Source organism: Giraffa tippelskirchi, chromosome 5 (assembly GCF_054371585.1).
Source record: "Giraffa tippelskirchi isolate mGirTip1 chromosome 5, T2T-mGirTip1v1.2.pri, whole genome shotgun sequence".
NCBI classification, from domain to species: domain Eukaryota; kingdom Metazoa; phylum Chordata; class Mammalia; order Artiodactyla; family Giraffidae; genus Giraffa; species Giraffa tippelskirchi.
The window spans coordinates 183703109-183719447 of NC_137279.1; the positions used below are offsets into that span (position 1 = coordinate 183703109).

Genomic DNA, 16339 nt, shown 5'->3' on the forward strand with positions numbered 1-16339 from the left:
GAATTCAACATTTCTTAAAGCAGCTATGAAGAAAGATCTCAGAGCATAAATTTAAGAACTCAGGGAAAGACAAACAGTTAAGAGGAGAAAATGAAATAAGCACTGCAGAACTCATGAAAGAAATGGAAGAAAAAGACTTTTTAAATTAAAAAAATGAAGACAAAACTACAATGAGCAAATGGTAAAAATTATACCACAAAAGAAACAGTAAAGAACAAGCAGGATAGAATTTTTTAAAAAAGAAAACAAAATGACAGATTAAAAAAAAAGATAAAAGAGTTGAACCTACATCCTCAAAGGGGATCCCATGTTTTAAATAAAACTGACTCAAAAGGGTCAACATTGAGAAAAAAAATGTAGCAAAATAATTGTAAAAAATGTTTTCAGCAACCAGACAAAAAAAGAAGGTACTTATAAGGGACAAGAAAATCAGTTGACATCATAATTCTCTACTGAAAATTCAGTGTCAGAAGACAGTGGGAAAGTATCTATAAGAAACACAAGAAAGTATGATTCAGATAATTCATAATGGAAAAGAATATTAAAAAAAAATGTGTATACATCTATATCTGAGTAACTATGCTGTGCAGTAGAGACTGGCACAATGTGTATATCAACTATATTTCAATAAAAAAATAGAATTAAAAAAAAGTGTGATTCAATCATTTTATGTCTAACTAAGAAGCAGTCCCCTTTAGGAATAAGGCTATAGACGGAATGGTTTTCAATATGCAAAAACTCAGTTCTTACTCATATGACCCCTTCCTGAAGTAACTTGAGGACAAACTGCAACCAAGAGATGACAGCAAAAATGTCAGCAAAAGGATCTGCAATCAGCACCAATACATATAACTGTAGATTTAAGATGAAAACAAATGGACATACAGGTGACAGAATGGAATGTAACTGCTACATGCTCAAAAACCATGGGAATAATGATATATACAAATACGTGAAAAACAGAACAATCATAAAAAGTAGAATAAACTCATTGATTGCACACTTTACAGCAACAGAGTCAAAGCTGAGAGTCAAGTAGTAAAAATTTAAGTAAAATCATAACGAACAATCAAATAATGCTATATGGGCTAAAACTAGTTAATAAAGAAGCGGAAGGGAAGGAAGAGAATAAAATTAATATAAAAGTTACTTATTAAGGAAAGCAAAAGATACTGCTTTAAAGAGAGAGAAAGATGAGTATTAAATGAAAGTATGAAGGTAACCACTGATGGGGTTCCTAATAACAGAACTAGCATTTAAAAAGCACAGAAAACAGACCACATGGATTGTAATCCTTCTGTTAGATAATGTAGACTTTTGGCCCAAAAAGTATGAAAAAGTCACTTTGTCATTGTAAAGGGTATAAATTACAACAAAGAATAAAGATAAGTGTATATATGCTCCCAATACTATGGTAGCAACGTTAAGAAAGTGGAAGTATAAAAAGAAATAGAAACACGATAGGAAGTTTAAATTTATTTCTCCCATTCTGAGACAAGTAAACAGAAATAAATAAGGAAATAGATGATGTAAACAACATAATCAAAATTGAAGAGCTGATGGATATTCATTTAACTCTATCCTAAAAAATGATTGTATCTTATTTTCAAAGAGCTATTGAACTTTCATTTCATAAATTCTGATTATGTTAGGTTACTAAAAAAAAAAAACCTCAATAAATTCTAAAAACAGAAATACAAACTATATTCTCTGATAAATAACGCAATGAAACTAGAAATTCACAAAACAATCTGAAAATAAAAAAGATCTTCAATCTGAAAATTTAAAAAGTCTCTCAAACAACATTGGATAATAGGGGAAATACAAATGAAATCTGTGGAATTTCGAGAAAATAATATAATCCTGCGGGATGCTAGTTCCTTGACCAGGGACCAAAAAACCCTCAGCATGAAAGCATGGAGTTCTAACCACTGAACTGCTACGGAATTTCCAAAATAATCATTTTAAATTCTTTTTTCAATGAGAAAAATGAAATTAACTGAGTTACTATACTCAGTTCAAAATGTTCAAAAACTTTCAAAAAGTTAGGAAAGGGACTTCCCTGGTAGTCTGGTGGGAAAGAATCCGCCTTCCAATGTAGGGGATGCTAGTTTGATCCCTGGTCTGAGAACTAAGATCCCACATGCCAAGAGGCAAAGAAGCCCACATATGGCAACCAGAGAGGCCCGCTGAGCCACGACTGAGCCAGTGCACTCTAGAGCCCAAATGCCACAGCTAGAGAAAGCTGGCGGGCCACAAGAAAGACCCAGTGTAGGAGAGAAAAAAAAAGTTAGGGAAAACAACTAAATTAACTGAAGAAAAGTAGAGGAAAAAATTTATTAAGCTAAAAAGAGAAATTAAGGAGTCAGGAGACAAAGCCAGAGAATTAAGAAAAAATTTCAAAACCTCTTTGGTGGAGGCAGGTGGCAGAGTGAGGAGCAGAGAACAGGTTGATTCAAGTACTACTCTCCTAATTAAGAGTAAAAAGGACAAAGCACAAAGATTAAAAAGAATCAATGAGGATAAACCATAGAAATAGATAAAATTAAAAAAAATAAGAAACTACTTAGTAAAGATATAGATAAAATACATAATTTTCTAGTAAGATATCACATACCAAAACTGAATACACAGAGCCTAGAGAGACTGATTTTCACAAAGTAAATGAAAGCTTTAAAAGAACTATTCACTGAACAAAATGAAACAAACCAGGCTACAAAATTTTACACGGGAATTTCATGAAATCTTAAAAGAGCTGATAATTTTAATACTATTTAAAAACTATTGTACATTTTAGAACACAGGCAACTTCCAAATTTTTTGTGAAATTAAACATTAATACCAAAACTTGAAAAAGACTGCATAAAAAAAGAGAAGATCGCAGATCAGATCAATCTTGCTTTTTTTTTCAATTTGATTAAAAAAGTAAAGTGTTAAAAAACAGAATTCAATGCCATATTAAAAGAATCTAGAAACACAAATTTACTTCAGTGTTTTTTAAAAAGAGGAGAAAACAGCATATAAAGAACTCCCCAGATACTAAAAAGACATCTGACAAAAAACATGCATTACTGATTGAAAGTACTCAATAAAATAGAAACCAACAGAGGCTTCTAAGCATATACATACATACATGCACACATCATACTTAATGCAGAAACACTGGAGGCATTCCTTCTAAAGTAAGGAATATAAAGAGGAAGCCCACTACTCTCTAACAGTTAACACTGTTCTAATTAGTCAGTATAACCTGATAAAAAATATTAGAGGTGTAAAAATCCAAAGAGGTAAAACTATCACTATTGCAGATAAAATGATTATAACCTAGAAACTGCAAGGAAATAACTTGAAAAGTTAATGGAATTCAATATGGCAGAGAGAAAAAAGTTACTATATAGAAATTAAAAGACTTCATGTATATAAACAATAACTAGTTGGAATATAAGTCCATTTAATAAGAAAAAAAGGAGAGAAAGAGAGGGAAAATATCCAGGAATGATAATAAGAAACGGCAAATGTAAGTGGTAGTCACTCAGTCGTGTCCAACTCTTTGTGACCCTATGGACTACAGCCCACCAGGCTCCTTTGTCTATGGAATTCTCCAGGCAAGAATACTGGAGTGGGTTGCCATTCCCTTCTCCAGAGAATCTTCCCGACCTATGGATTGAACCCAGGTCTCCTGTATTGCAGGCAGGCTCTTTACTGTCTGAACCACTAGGGAAGGAAAACTTTAAAACACTCCAGAAGGAAAAAAAAAGTAATCCTGAACAAATGGAAAGGCATAGCATTTTCTTGGACAGAAAGATTCAGTGTTTAAGACTCAATAACTTAATTTAAAAATATAATGGAGTCACAGTAAAAGTAATAGCTCATCCTTCCACACCCACTAGATCTGACAAGGTGTTTCTAAAGCTTATACAATGAGATACATAAGAACAGCCTAGAAATCTTGGAAGAGAAAAATGAGACCAGCCCTAGTTGATATTAAAAGTTACAAAAGAAAGGATGGACTGAGACACACACCTGTCACCAAAAGAAAAATTTCTACATGACAAAAAGCAAAAATAATATCAAAGATCAAAAGACAAATAACAACCCAGGGATAATATCTGCAATTCCTATCACAGAGGGCTAATCTTGATTTAGAAAGCTCTCTCAGTAAATAAGACCAAGAATCCAACAGAAAAAAAGGAGCAAAGGACATAATTAATTTTTTTAAAAAGAAATAAGGTGACCCATACATATGAGAAAAGATGGCCAAATACATAAGGAAACTAATTCTTCCAAATTTGATTGACAAAAATCTCGAGTTTGACACATCTAGTGGCAAAGGTACAGGGAAACAGGTAGCCTCATTTACTGATGCAAAATATTTATGATCTCATTGGAGGGCAATCTAGCAGTAATAAGCAAAATTAAAAACATATCTGCCTTCGACCCATCAATCTCATCTCTTGGAATCTATCTTAAAAATACAAATATATGAATGATGTTCTGAAACGGAAAAAAAAAATAAAAACATCCCTAGTATACACCTAAATGAAAATGAAATGTCGGTTGCTCAGTCGTGTCCGACTCTTTGCGATCCCATGGACTGTAGACTGCCAGGTTCCTCTGTCCATGGGACTTTCCAGGCAAGAATACTGGAGTAGGTTGCCATGCCCTTCTCCAGGGGATCGTCAGGACCCAGGGATCAAACCCTGGTCTCCTGCATTGCAGGCATATTCTTTACCGTCTGAGTCACCAGGCAAGCAGTCAGTATATACTTAAAAAAAATATCTTCTCAATACATCTTCACAATGGTAGATGCAGCTGAAAATGATGATGCAACTATGCACTGATCTGGAAAGATCCAGGGATCCTTGAAGGAATGGCTGATGCCGGGTACAGAGGAAGAAATATAGGATGAATCTGGACATTCTACTGTGCCAGAAAGCAAGCAAGCTATCAAAGACAATGAATTACCAACAAGACAATGCACTTTTCCACATAGGAATTCCATCTAATGCAAAAGGAATACCAGAATAAGAAAAAATTCTAATTGGTAATCCCCACTGAAATAAATGATTCAGGTGACAATGGTCAATGAATGGAATATCAGTAACTGAAAGACTGATTGGGAAATATACAATGGAGAGCTCAGGCGTACTGATCTCTGAACATACTGATCAATCTTAGTTATCACTGAAGTTGGGTCTACTATATACTGGGTGCCTCCTAACACAATACACAATGGAGCACTTATGAATCAGAAGTGAATCAAGCTTCCAGGACCAACTTCCATTTCCAGGGAATATAGGGGATAAAGGAACAACGGAATGACACTACAAGAAAACAAAAGATAAATCCAGATTTTTGGATATTCTAGAGGAAAAGTGAAAGTTTCTGCAACAAGTCAATGACATAAAATAGGAAAAAGCAAAACAAGAGGAAAGCAAATGGGACTACTACATTTTTAAAAGGCAAAGTAGCCAAATGTGATGTGTGGATTTTGCTTGGATCCTGATTTAAACCAACTAACTACAGAAAGATACCTTTGAGACTATCAGGGAAATCTGATTATGGACAGGGAATTAGAAGCTACAATTAAATGATCAAATTTTCTTAGATACAATGGTGGCACTGTGACTGTGTAAGAAAACATCCATATTTTCAGAGGTGCATACTGTAGTAGGAACAAAATAACATGCTGTATGGGATCTGATTTAAAATTACTACAGTAGAGGAAGAAATGTATATAGTTTAAGCAAAGGTAGAAAAATCTGGACAATCTGAATAATGGATACATAGATAGCAGTTTATCATACTATTCGCTCTACTACTATATGTGCATAAAAATATTGTTTAAAAAAAAACAAACCTAAAAATGAGAATGCAACTAGCACAACATTAAACATCAGTGGCAGCCATAATCTACAGGTCACCAAGACCAGCAGTCTTCTTCTCTTCCTTTAAAATATGTATTTCATAATGAAGTACTGACTTATCTAGTTAAGGACAAAAATGATTTATAATAGCTCAGGTGATCATGTCATGGCTTTTATACTTGTTTTCATTTGTTTACTTCATGTTTAATAGCATTCCAGGAGAAGTTCTGTATAAATGTTTTCTAAATGAAATATAATAAAAAATAAAGGCTTTTCCTGTTTGTCTTAATATATGTCCAAATATTAATTCAAGACACCAGTACATATAATTATATATAAAATGTATGCATACACACACACACACACACACACACACACACACACACACACACACACACAGAGGCCATAGAGAAATCAACTACCCAACACAGAATATGGTTTAAATTCTCTTACCATCAATATTAAGCATCATTTTCCACATGGCAGGCCGAACAGACTGATGAAATCCAAACCAAACTTCCCTGCCCCCTCCCAGAGGGTGGTCATATCCTTCTGGAGCTGAGAAAAAGGAACGCCCCACAGGTGTATATCTACAAGAATTAAAATGGTATATTCAATCTTTTCCTTCCCATTGAATATTTAAATCTGAAGAACAGGTGAGTCTAGAGTACATAATCTTATCATAGTAAAATGCCTATCATTATGAATATATGAAACTAAACGTTTTCCAAATTTGTGAAAGCAAAAAGCAGCTATTCAAAATGAAAAAATTCCTCACTGAAATTCTCTATGCTTAAAACTAACATTAGTTTGAGTAAGGCTTAATTTTATTTAAAAAGTTTTAAAAAGTAGTCCCAACCTTAAAAAATGCCACAGAATAAACAATCACTGACCAAAACGCTACTTCGATAAACGTGTTTGTAAGAGAGTATTTTTCTTCTTTGGCTGCACTGCGCAGCATGTGGGATCTTATTTCCCAGACCAGGGATTGAACACGTGCCCCCTGAATTGAAAGCGCAGAGTCTTAACCACTGACTGGACTGCCAGGCAGTCTCAAGACAATATTTTTCTTTAAAAAGACACACTGATCCTTCACATATACTCATAGATACATATATACATGTGTGAGATGCTAATATGATTAAAAGAGTAACAATTTCAACATAATTTGATACTGTTATAAAAATAATGAAATCACCTTTAAGACAAGGTGATTTAACTAAAATACTAAAACTGAAAATGTATCAGTTACTCAAGATTGATAGCTCCTAAGAAAAAGGGGTAGACATTTTTTTCTGAAAAATATCCAACAGAATAGCTAAGCTAATGATGTACACTTACTTTCATAAAACAGAAAATTTTATGTAACTTACTTCTGTCATTGAATTGGTATGGATGCTATTCCTCAACTGAGATCATCAAAATATACAACATCTGAAGGTTAGCCAAGGAAAGACTGCAAGACCTACTCTTGGGAAGACAGCTTTCCTACTTAAAATCTAAAGATTAAAAAAAAAAAGTCAGAAGCACCCACTTCATGGAGGGCAGATGTCGTAGCACCACATCAACGGCATGGACAGGGTTAGTGCTGATTGGCTTGTCTAATTCCAGTGGTTCGGGCAAGGTCCGTCCTGTCAGTACTTCATGGAGTAGGTGCCAACTCACCCGAGAGACAAATTTGATTGACACTTTGAAAGGTCGATCTTTTCCACCTTCTCCAGGTAAAGTAACATCTAAATCTACCTGTTGATGGGAAAAGAGTCAACTGGTAAAAGTTTTAAAAGATAAATACAATATTTTTAAGTTTAATGTATAAAAATATTTAAGAGAAAAGAAGGCAAATAAAAAAAAATAACCAATCTCAATGTCAAATCAATAGACTAAAATGTCAGTAAGTTATTTATGCTAGCACTCTGTGACTGAAAAACATGGAAATGACCTAAATGCCCATTTAGGCACTATTAAGAAAAGGATGAGGAAGATCTGTTGGAACTGCTGTGGAATAATTTCTAAGCAATATTGTTAAAAAAGCAAGTACAGAAGATTATAAATAGTATGCTATCTTTTGCATGAGAAAGGGGGAAATAGAAAAACATTCATGTATCTGCTTATTTTTGTAAAAAGAAACAGCAAGCATGAATCAGAAACAAGAAAATGTAGTAACTTTCAAAAGATAGGAAGGAAAAGATTGGAAGAAATAAGTGAGGGATTAATAATTCTGAGCATATTTTCCAGTGTAGTTTTGATTTTTTGGAAGCATATTAAATTAAGTTCTACAACAACAACAAAAAGACAAATAAGGATGGAGGGGAAAAGCTAAAATTGAATAGATACAAAATGAAATGACACCAAATGCAATTCAAACAAATAACAGCCAGATTGAAAGAATATTAAAAAAAAAAACACTAATGCAAAACTCCTAAAACTCCTGAACATAATAACGTATGTTGACTACACTTTCAGTTAGAGGTGTGGGAGAGGGATGAGCGCGAAAGATCTGCATACAAAATAAAACCTTAAATTCCTACTATCAGATTTGTTTTCTATAGTGACATCATGTGGTAATTCAGAAACTATTTTATATGTACTGTATGACTGAATAAACAAGTAAAAGTGGCGATATTTTGTGGAGTCTGGGGTTTAAAGGAAAAGAAAGTTACAAATATGCAACATAGGGAGTAAAGGAAGAATCCAGTAGGGATAGACTAGAACTAGTAGAATCAGTTTGAACATAGCAATGAGCACATCCAGTAACCAGATTTTGGTTTCTAAATTGTATTCCTCAACTAGAAGAAACCAGTGCACCTTTGAGATATGCCTAGTTGCAGGACTATCAGAGGGAAAACATAAGATGAACCTGGAATATCTTGTGTCCAAAAGTAAGGAAGTACTCAAGAAAAAAAAGGTGTGTCATGACAAAAGCACACAAATTTAAAGGGGCTCCTGTAGGCCAAATCTGGGACATTTTGGGCAAACAAATAAGGATAAATAAATAGAAGAGCAGAAAATGTACTCCCTTACAGTAGAATACCAATTATTAATGTAGAAGGAATGACAGAATTAGAAAAATCATAATCCTTCCAAGCAAAAATCGTCAGTTAATAGAAGTCTAATGAGAATCAGGATTCTTAAAAGTATCTCCCTTATAAAGTATCTTTGTTAGTTTAAAGATAATCAAAAGAAACAAGTTTTGAGCACTTCAAGCACTTTCTATAAGTGCTTAAAAGTATCTCCCTTTCTTAAAACTTTGGTGCAAAGAATAAAATCAACATAGTGAAAAAACAACCTATGGAATGTGAGAAAATATTTAAAAACATATATCCCATAGGAGTACATAAAGAATTCCTAAGACTCAACAACAACAAAACCAAATAACCCAATTTAAAAAATGGGCAAAGGAGTTGAATATACATTTATTTCTCCAAGGAAGATATACAAAAGGTCCATAAGCATAGGAAAAGGTGTTCTTCATTAGTCATTAAGTAAATGCAAATCAAAACCATTATGAGATATCACCTCACATCCATTAGGATGACAACTATCAAAAACTGATGAACCCACAAATGTTGGCAAAGGTGGGAAGTATTTGGAACCCTTGTACACTGTTGGTGGAAATGTAAAATGGTATAGTCTCTAAGACATTATGCTAAGTAAAATAAGCCAGAGACAAGAGGACAAATACTGTATGGCTCCACTTACATGAGGCCCCTAGAGTAAGGTAGGCTGCAGCCCATGGGGTCGCGAAGAGTCGGACACGACTGAGCGACTTCACTTTCACGCGCTGGAGGAGGAAATGACAACCCACTCCAGTGTTCTTGCCTGGTGAATCCCAGGGGCGGGGGAGCCTGGTGGGCTGCCGTCTACGGGGTCGCACAGAGTCGGACACGACTGACGTGACTTAGCAGCAGCAGCAGCAGAGTAAACTCATATTCAAATGGGAAAGCAAACCAAATATCCATCAACAGATGAATGGATAAGTAAAATGTGGTATATAACTACAATGGGATACTATTCAGCCTTAAAAAGGAAGAAATTCTGACAACACGCATGAACCCTGAGAATATTAAGCTAAGTGAAATAAACCATCACAAAACACAAATACTGTATGATTCCACTTAAATGAGGTACTGAGAGAGGTCAAATTCATAAAGACAGTAAGTAGAATGATGGTTGCCAGGGACTGAGGGAGGGAAAATGGATAGTTAAGTGTTTCATGGGTACAGAGCTTCAGTTTTATAAGATGGAGTTTTACGGTGGCGATGGTTGTGAATGTATTTTGCCATTGAACCATATCTTAAAAATTGCTCAGACGGTAAGTGTGTGTGCATGCGTGCTAAGTCGCTTCAGTCATGTCCAACTCTGCGATCCCATGGACTGTTGCCCACCAGACTCCTCTGTCCATGGGATTCTCCAGGCCAGAATACTGGAGTGGGTTGCCATGCCCTCCTCCAGGGGATCTTCCAACCCAGGGATCAAATCCACATCTCCTGCAGCTCCTCCTGCACTGCGGGTAGATTCTTTACCACCGAGCCACAAGGGAAGCCCAATGTTATATATACTTTACCACAATTATAATTAAAAAAAGAACAACAAAACTCTACTCCCCACAAAAGAAAGAAGAATAACTTGAAAGGAGAAACCTGGCAGATACCAACTTAACCAAGTGATTGAAGTTAACCTCACCATTAGTGAAACAAATACGTATTACGTGCCTCCTGATATGATACACTATAAGGAAAGAACACTTATGTAATTTTCCTGCCCAGAAACCTCAATCAGAATCTAATCAAGAAGAAGCTCCAGAAAAACACAGAGGGACATCCTACAAAATAACTTGCCTGTAATCTTCAACCATGCTAATGTCATAAAAGAAAAAAAAAAAAAAAGGCTGGGAAATTTTCTAGAACAAAGAAGACGTGACATCTAAATACATTCAGGTATGGCAGAAACCAACACAACATTGTAATTATCCTTCAATGAAAAATAAATAAATTAAGAAAAAAAAACATTCAGGAACTTGGATTGGATTCTGTACTAAAGAGAAAAAAAACGCTAAAGGACATCACTGGAACAAATGACAAAACTGGACTAGGGGCAGATCAGACAAAAATTTATCAAATTATAAATTTATCAAATTTATCAAATTATCAATTTATAAAATTTAGGGAAGTTGGCAACTATACTATGGTTTTTATCCTTGTTCTTAGGAAAAACACACTAAAGGGTACAATGTATGAAACCTACTCTCGGATGGTTCAGGAAGAAATAAGTATGTATATGTATCTTTATATATAGCTGCCTCTATAGATGCAAAGAGAGCAAAAGAAAAAAAAAGAATGATAAAACAAATGGCAAACTTTAAGAATGCTAATGAATCCGGGTATACATGAGTTCTCTGCATGAATCTTACAACTTTTAAGTTTAAAATTATCTCAAAATAAAATGTTAAAATTGATAAATGATACACATAGACCATAACAAAATGGTCATAAATGCATTTAAAAGACACTGCAAACGTATAGCTTTCTGATAAAGGAATGCATCTTAGCATCTTACCCCTGTAGTTGCCACAGGAAGTGGATTGGCTGTGTAAAGGCTTCTTTTTCCATCATAAACTGGTCTACGGTCCCCAAATATAGTTACTTTAAAATGCTGAACCATTGAGTCAACCACCTCCCTAAAAAAAGGGAAAAAATACATTCATATAATCCTCTGCATGATGAAATACAAAAATTTTAACTAAAGTAGTTTCTTACACTATTTAAAGCTGTCACAAAATTCTAAAACATCATTATACATGACAAAGATTTTGCCTTCTGGATTATGGCTTAGGGTACCAGAAAGACTGATTTCTGGGAAGAGATGATATGAGTTTCACAAAAGGCAAAAAACAATGATTCCAGTGAATCACTTAATTATTCTGGGACACAGTTGACCTGCAAAATATTATCCTTATAGATGATCTAAAATCCCTTTCACCATCTAAGCACTAACTGACACATTTATCAAAGAATATGGTACTCTTTCCTTTGCGCTCAAATAGCACCTAGTACACATATTTATTAGAACACTTACTTCACTGTATTATTAGTATCATAAACTTTACTTCTACTAAACTGTGAGATTTTAAGAGCAATAAACACACTTGTACCCTGTACCCCTCCATCCCATTCCAGTGGTATCTAGCCAATAAAAATATTTTGAAACCTCCATTTTTTACCCAGCAAGTATTTTTATCCTATATACTTACATGGAAAGATAAAAAGTTTCTTTTTCAGACATTAAAAAAATTGCAGACTATAGAAAGAATAACAGCAAATACCCACAAATCAACATTTATTTTTACACACATATAATTTGTAGAAGCAGCAGAAAAATAGAAGGGTATGTACCACACAGATACAGGTATGATACCTGTATACGTACATGTATATGTACCTGTATGTGGTACCTGTATATGTACCACAGGTGGTTAGTTACCTCTGGAGAAAGAAGTGAAGAAAAGAATGATTTTTTGTTTTGTTTATATAATCTAAATATATTATAATGACAGTATACTCACATAGTACCAATATAATTTACAGTACATTTAAAAGAATGAGAAAAAAAAATTTCAATTCCAGCCCAGTCAAGTAGAAGAGAAAAGAGAAAGAAGCATTTTCTGGAAAAAAACTAAGCTGATTTGACACCCAGAGAAACTTTCCAAATGCTCAAAGTTTCTATTTCCTTCAACTTTCAATTTTATTTTGCAAGTATTTCTTGCACTACTCTTTTACTTTCTATTCCAATTACCACCAACCTAAAACCTCATGTCCTACTACCTGGATTATTTTAATTTTTAGGCCTTTAATTTTTTCTTCTCTGGCCCAACATTTATACCACTGCCACATGAGTCTCCAAACCTCACTTTTACTCTCCAGATACAAAAGGTTAAGTTAATCATGCTCCTCAGTTCATTGCCACATTATCATCATTCATCCATTAAGACTCCTAACTGACTCTTTTCCTTCCATATCCATTTCCCTATTCTCATTCTTATCAATAAGCTATTTTCTCTAATATGTTTGATGAACATCCTTCTGTTTGTATACATTTCAACTTTACCCTCTGCAAAAGGTTTTTAAAATCTATTTACATTGCTGTGGGACACTTAGCTCATTGTATCTGATTGATGCTCTTGAGGGTCCCATGGACTGCAAGGGGATCCAACCAGTCCATCCTAAAGGAAATCAGTCTTGACTATTCATTGGAAGGACTGATGCTGAAGCTGAAACTCCAATACTTTGGCCACCTGATGCAAAGAATGACTCATTAGAAAAGACCCTGATGCTGGGAAAGACTGAAGGTGGGAAGGGAAGGGGACAATAGAGGATGAGATGGTTGGATAGCATCACTGACTCAACGGACATGAGTTTCAGTAAGCTCCGGGAGTTGGTGATGGACAGGGAAGACTGGCGTGCTGCAGTCCAAGGGGGTCACAAAGTTGGACACGACTGAGCGACTGAGCTGAACTGAACTGAACTCTACATGTTGTCTATCTGGTCTCCCAGCAACAGACTCAGTATCTTTAACGGTCAGCCACCAAGACAATGCAGCAATGCAGGATCTCCTTCTATGTCCCTTTATGAACTTGTGTGAGAATAATCTCTGGCTGTATACACCGAGGAACAGAACTGTTAGGTCCAAGTGAATATTATCACCTAAATGATGAAGAACTGCCAAACTGCTCTTCAGAATGCCTGCACTAAACCATCCTCCTGAAGGTTCTTATTTCCCTACTTCTGTGAACTCCCTGTTTATTGCCTCTGCTCATTTTCTATTGGGGTGCCAGTCTTCTTGTTGAACTGAAGGAGTTTCTTTGTTATTCTAATATTATTTCATTAATAGGTTTAGTTGTTGCAAATATCTTCCCCCCAAATGTTATCTGCCTGTTAACAACGTCCATGTATTTACTGAACTGAAAACGTTAATGCTGTATCATCAAATGAATCGTTTTCTTCAACTTATGGTTTCATTTTTTAGGGTTTTAAGAAATACTTTGCTAATATTAAGTCACAAAGATGCATTATGCTTTATTAACTTTACAATTTTATTTATATTATATTGGTCACTAATCCATCTTAGGTTCTTCTTTATAAATAGTATTATGTAAGAACTCAATTTTATTTTTCTCCAAACAGTGAATCAGTTTTCCCACACTGTCTATTAAACAGTCTATACTTAACTGATCAATTTATAATGACAGTTTATCTTAAGTTCTGAACTGAGTTTTCTATGTTGTCCCAGCAGTCTACTTGTCTGTTCCTGGACCAGTATCATATGTTTCCCTGATTATTGGAGTGTTTTATTAAATTATAATGTGGGGCAGGGCAAGCTCCTTTTGTTTCTCTAAGTTAACTTGGATATTCACGCAAACATTTATCAAAATATATCTGTAAAGTTCTTCCCATGCCCAAACTATTAATACAGTAAGCAAAAGAAACATATCTAGTGCCCTACATATAATAAGTAATCAAAAAATATCTGTTGGTTAAGAAACTCTCAAATGATACAAGGCTATGAGAAAGGCTAGTATGCCAAAAACAAATTAGTAATGTTAAAAGCTACTGAAAAATTGTAACAATAAATAAATGAAGATGAAATATAATAAGGGTAACTGTAAAGTAAAGTCGAAAAACTTATGTTTGCAAAGTTCAATGGCAATAAAAATAAATTACAGGATCTGAACTTATCCGCTGCTTTCACGCAAAAGGGCTTTGTGCTCCGTTTAGTCACTTAGCTGTGTCCGACTTTTTGCGACCCCATGGACCGTAGCCCGCCAAGCTCCTCTGTCCGTGGAGATTCTCCAGGCAAAAATATTGGAGTTTGTTGCCATGCCCTCCTCCAGGGGGTCTTCCCAACCCAGGGATAGAACCCAGGTCTCCTGCACTGCATGCAGATTCTTTACTGTCTGAGCCACCAGGGAAGCTTTAGGTGACTATAAATCCAAAATGAACTAATATTGTGATGTAGTTTCTCGAAATTAAAGAACTCAGGTTGCATATATTTAAATAGCCAGTATAAGGCAGGTAACCTTCCTATCATCTATTACACAGGTCATTTCAAATTCTGGAGTACCCTGTTCAATTTGGAAAAAACTTAAGACCCTGACAGATGAAACATAAGCAGAAGATAATTCTGATAGAACCTCACATAATATAAATAAAAATAAATCAAAGTAAAGATTCTTAGTCTGGAAACAGGAAGAAGTCAGAGGAAATTAGAGAAGCCTTCAGTTATTTTGACAGACTGTCATGTGAAACATTGAGTATCTTCCTTGTATGGGAGGACAGAAATCAGACAAATAGTTGGAAAATATAAGGAGCAATATTTTGGAACAAAAATTTCCAACATTTTCTAACCACCAGAGTTATTCACAAGTGGTTTACACTATCTCATAAAGTACCTGAGTTCATCCTTGTTAGAACTGTTCAAAGAGCAGTTATGTCAGGGAAGATAGCAACTAGAAGATCAAAATGAATAATGTCTACAATTCCCTCTAACAGTAAAATTTAATTAAGAGAATATCAAACATGAAACTGCAGATTTTATCATAGTATAAGATACAGACTGCTTTATGAGTAATTACACTAAAAATTGATTTGAACTCGAGGCTTCAGAGTCTTTACAGAATGGTATTAGAATTATAGACACATTGAGCAATTTTAACTTTAACCTCTCACTAATACAATGTAATTAAATGATATATTTGACTTTTAATGGAATTTTACTATTCAAGTTAACAAAGTGACAAATCCAGGAACTGCAACTTTTCATTTTTTATCTCAAAGGATACAGGGGCAAAGGGTACTTTATCAGAATGTCCATCAGGAAGGGATGTAAAACTAGAGGAAAAGCTCTCCAAAATACTAATTTATCTAGTCAGCTAGAGTGGCAAAAGTACTCACTGAATTATGAAGAAAGTCTGAACTGAGAAATGGCCAATTTGAAAAATCTTTGTAATATGTGGTAACATAATTACTGGAGAAAAAATAAGCAGACAAGAGGTTTTAGTCTCATTCTGCCACTAAATTGTTAGGAAATTTACTTGGCCTCTCTGAATTTAGTTCCTTTATCAATAAAACTGAGGTAACAGTCTTGGACTGTTACAGGAATGATGTGGGATATCAGTGAAAGTACCTTGGGGGAAAAAAGTAAATATGAATGGTACTATTTTTATATAAAAATTTAAGCATAATTATCTCAAAAACGTGCTTCAAGAATTATACTGATGTACCAAACTCTTCCAAACAACTAACAGATACATTATAATGTACCAGCATCAAATACTGTAAATAATACAAAGAATGAATGCTGGTAATTAACAGAAACTGTGAATGGAATTTTCTCTGTAGTGTAGTTGGGGAGCACTAGCCTTTTATTATAACAATGGGGGGGGTCTTTTGTTCAAATGTAGACATTTCAAAACAATA

At 34.6% G+C, this 16339-nt stretch overlaps 1 protein-coding gene across 3 annotated transcripts in view; it reads right to left on the reverse strand.

The window, feature by feature from the left end:
- The window catches only part of LOC145505852 (protein argonaute-3), a 112863-nt gene that overhangs the window by 54786 nt on the left and 41738 nt on the right, over positions 1–16339 (reverse strand). For all 3 annotated transcript variants that reach the window (XM_081488926.1, XM_081488925.1, XM_081488928.1), the window contains 3 exons: positions 11424–11544; positions 7402–7610; positions 6321–6457 (listed from right to left, as the gene is read on the reverse strand). In XM_081488926.1, coding sequence (XP_081345052.1) covers positions 6321–6457; positions 7402–7610; positions 11424–11544 — 467 coding nt within the window. The remainder of the gene's footprint in view (positions 1–6320; positions 6458–7401; positions 7611–11423; positions 11545–16339) is intronic.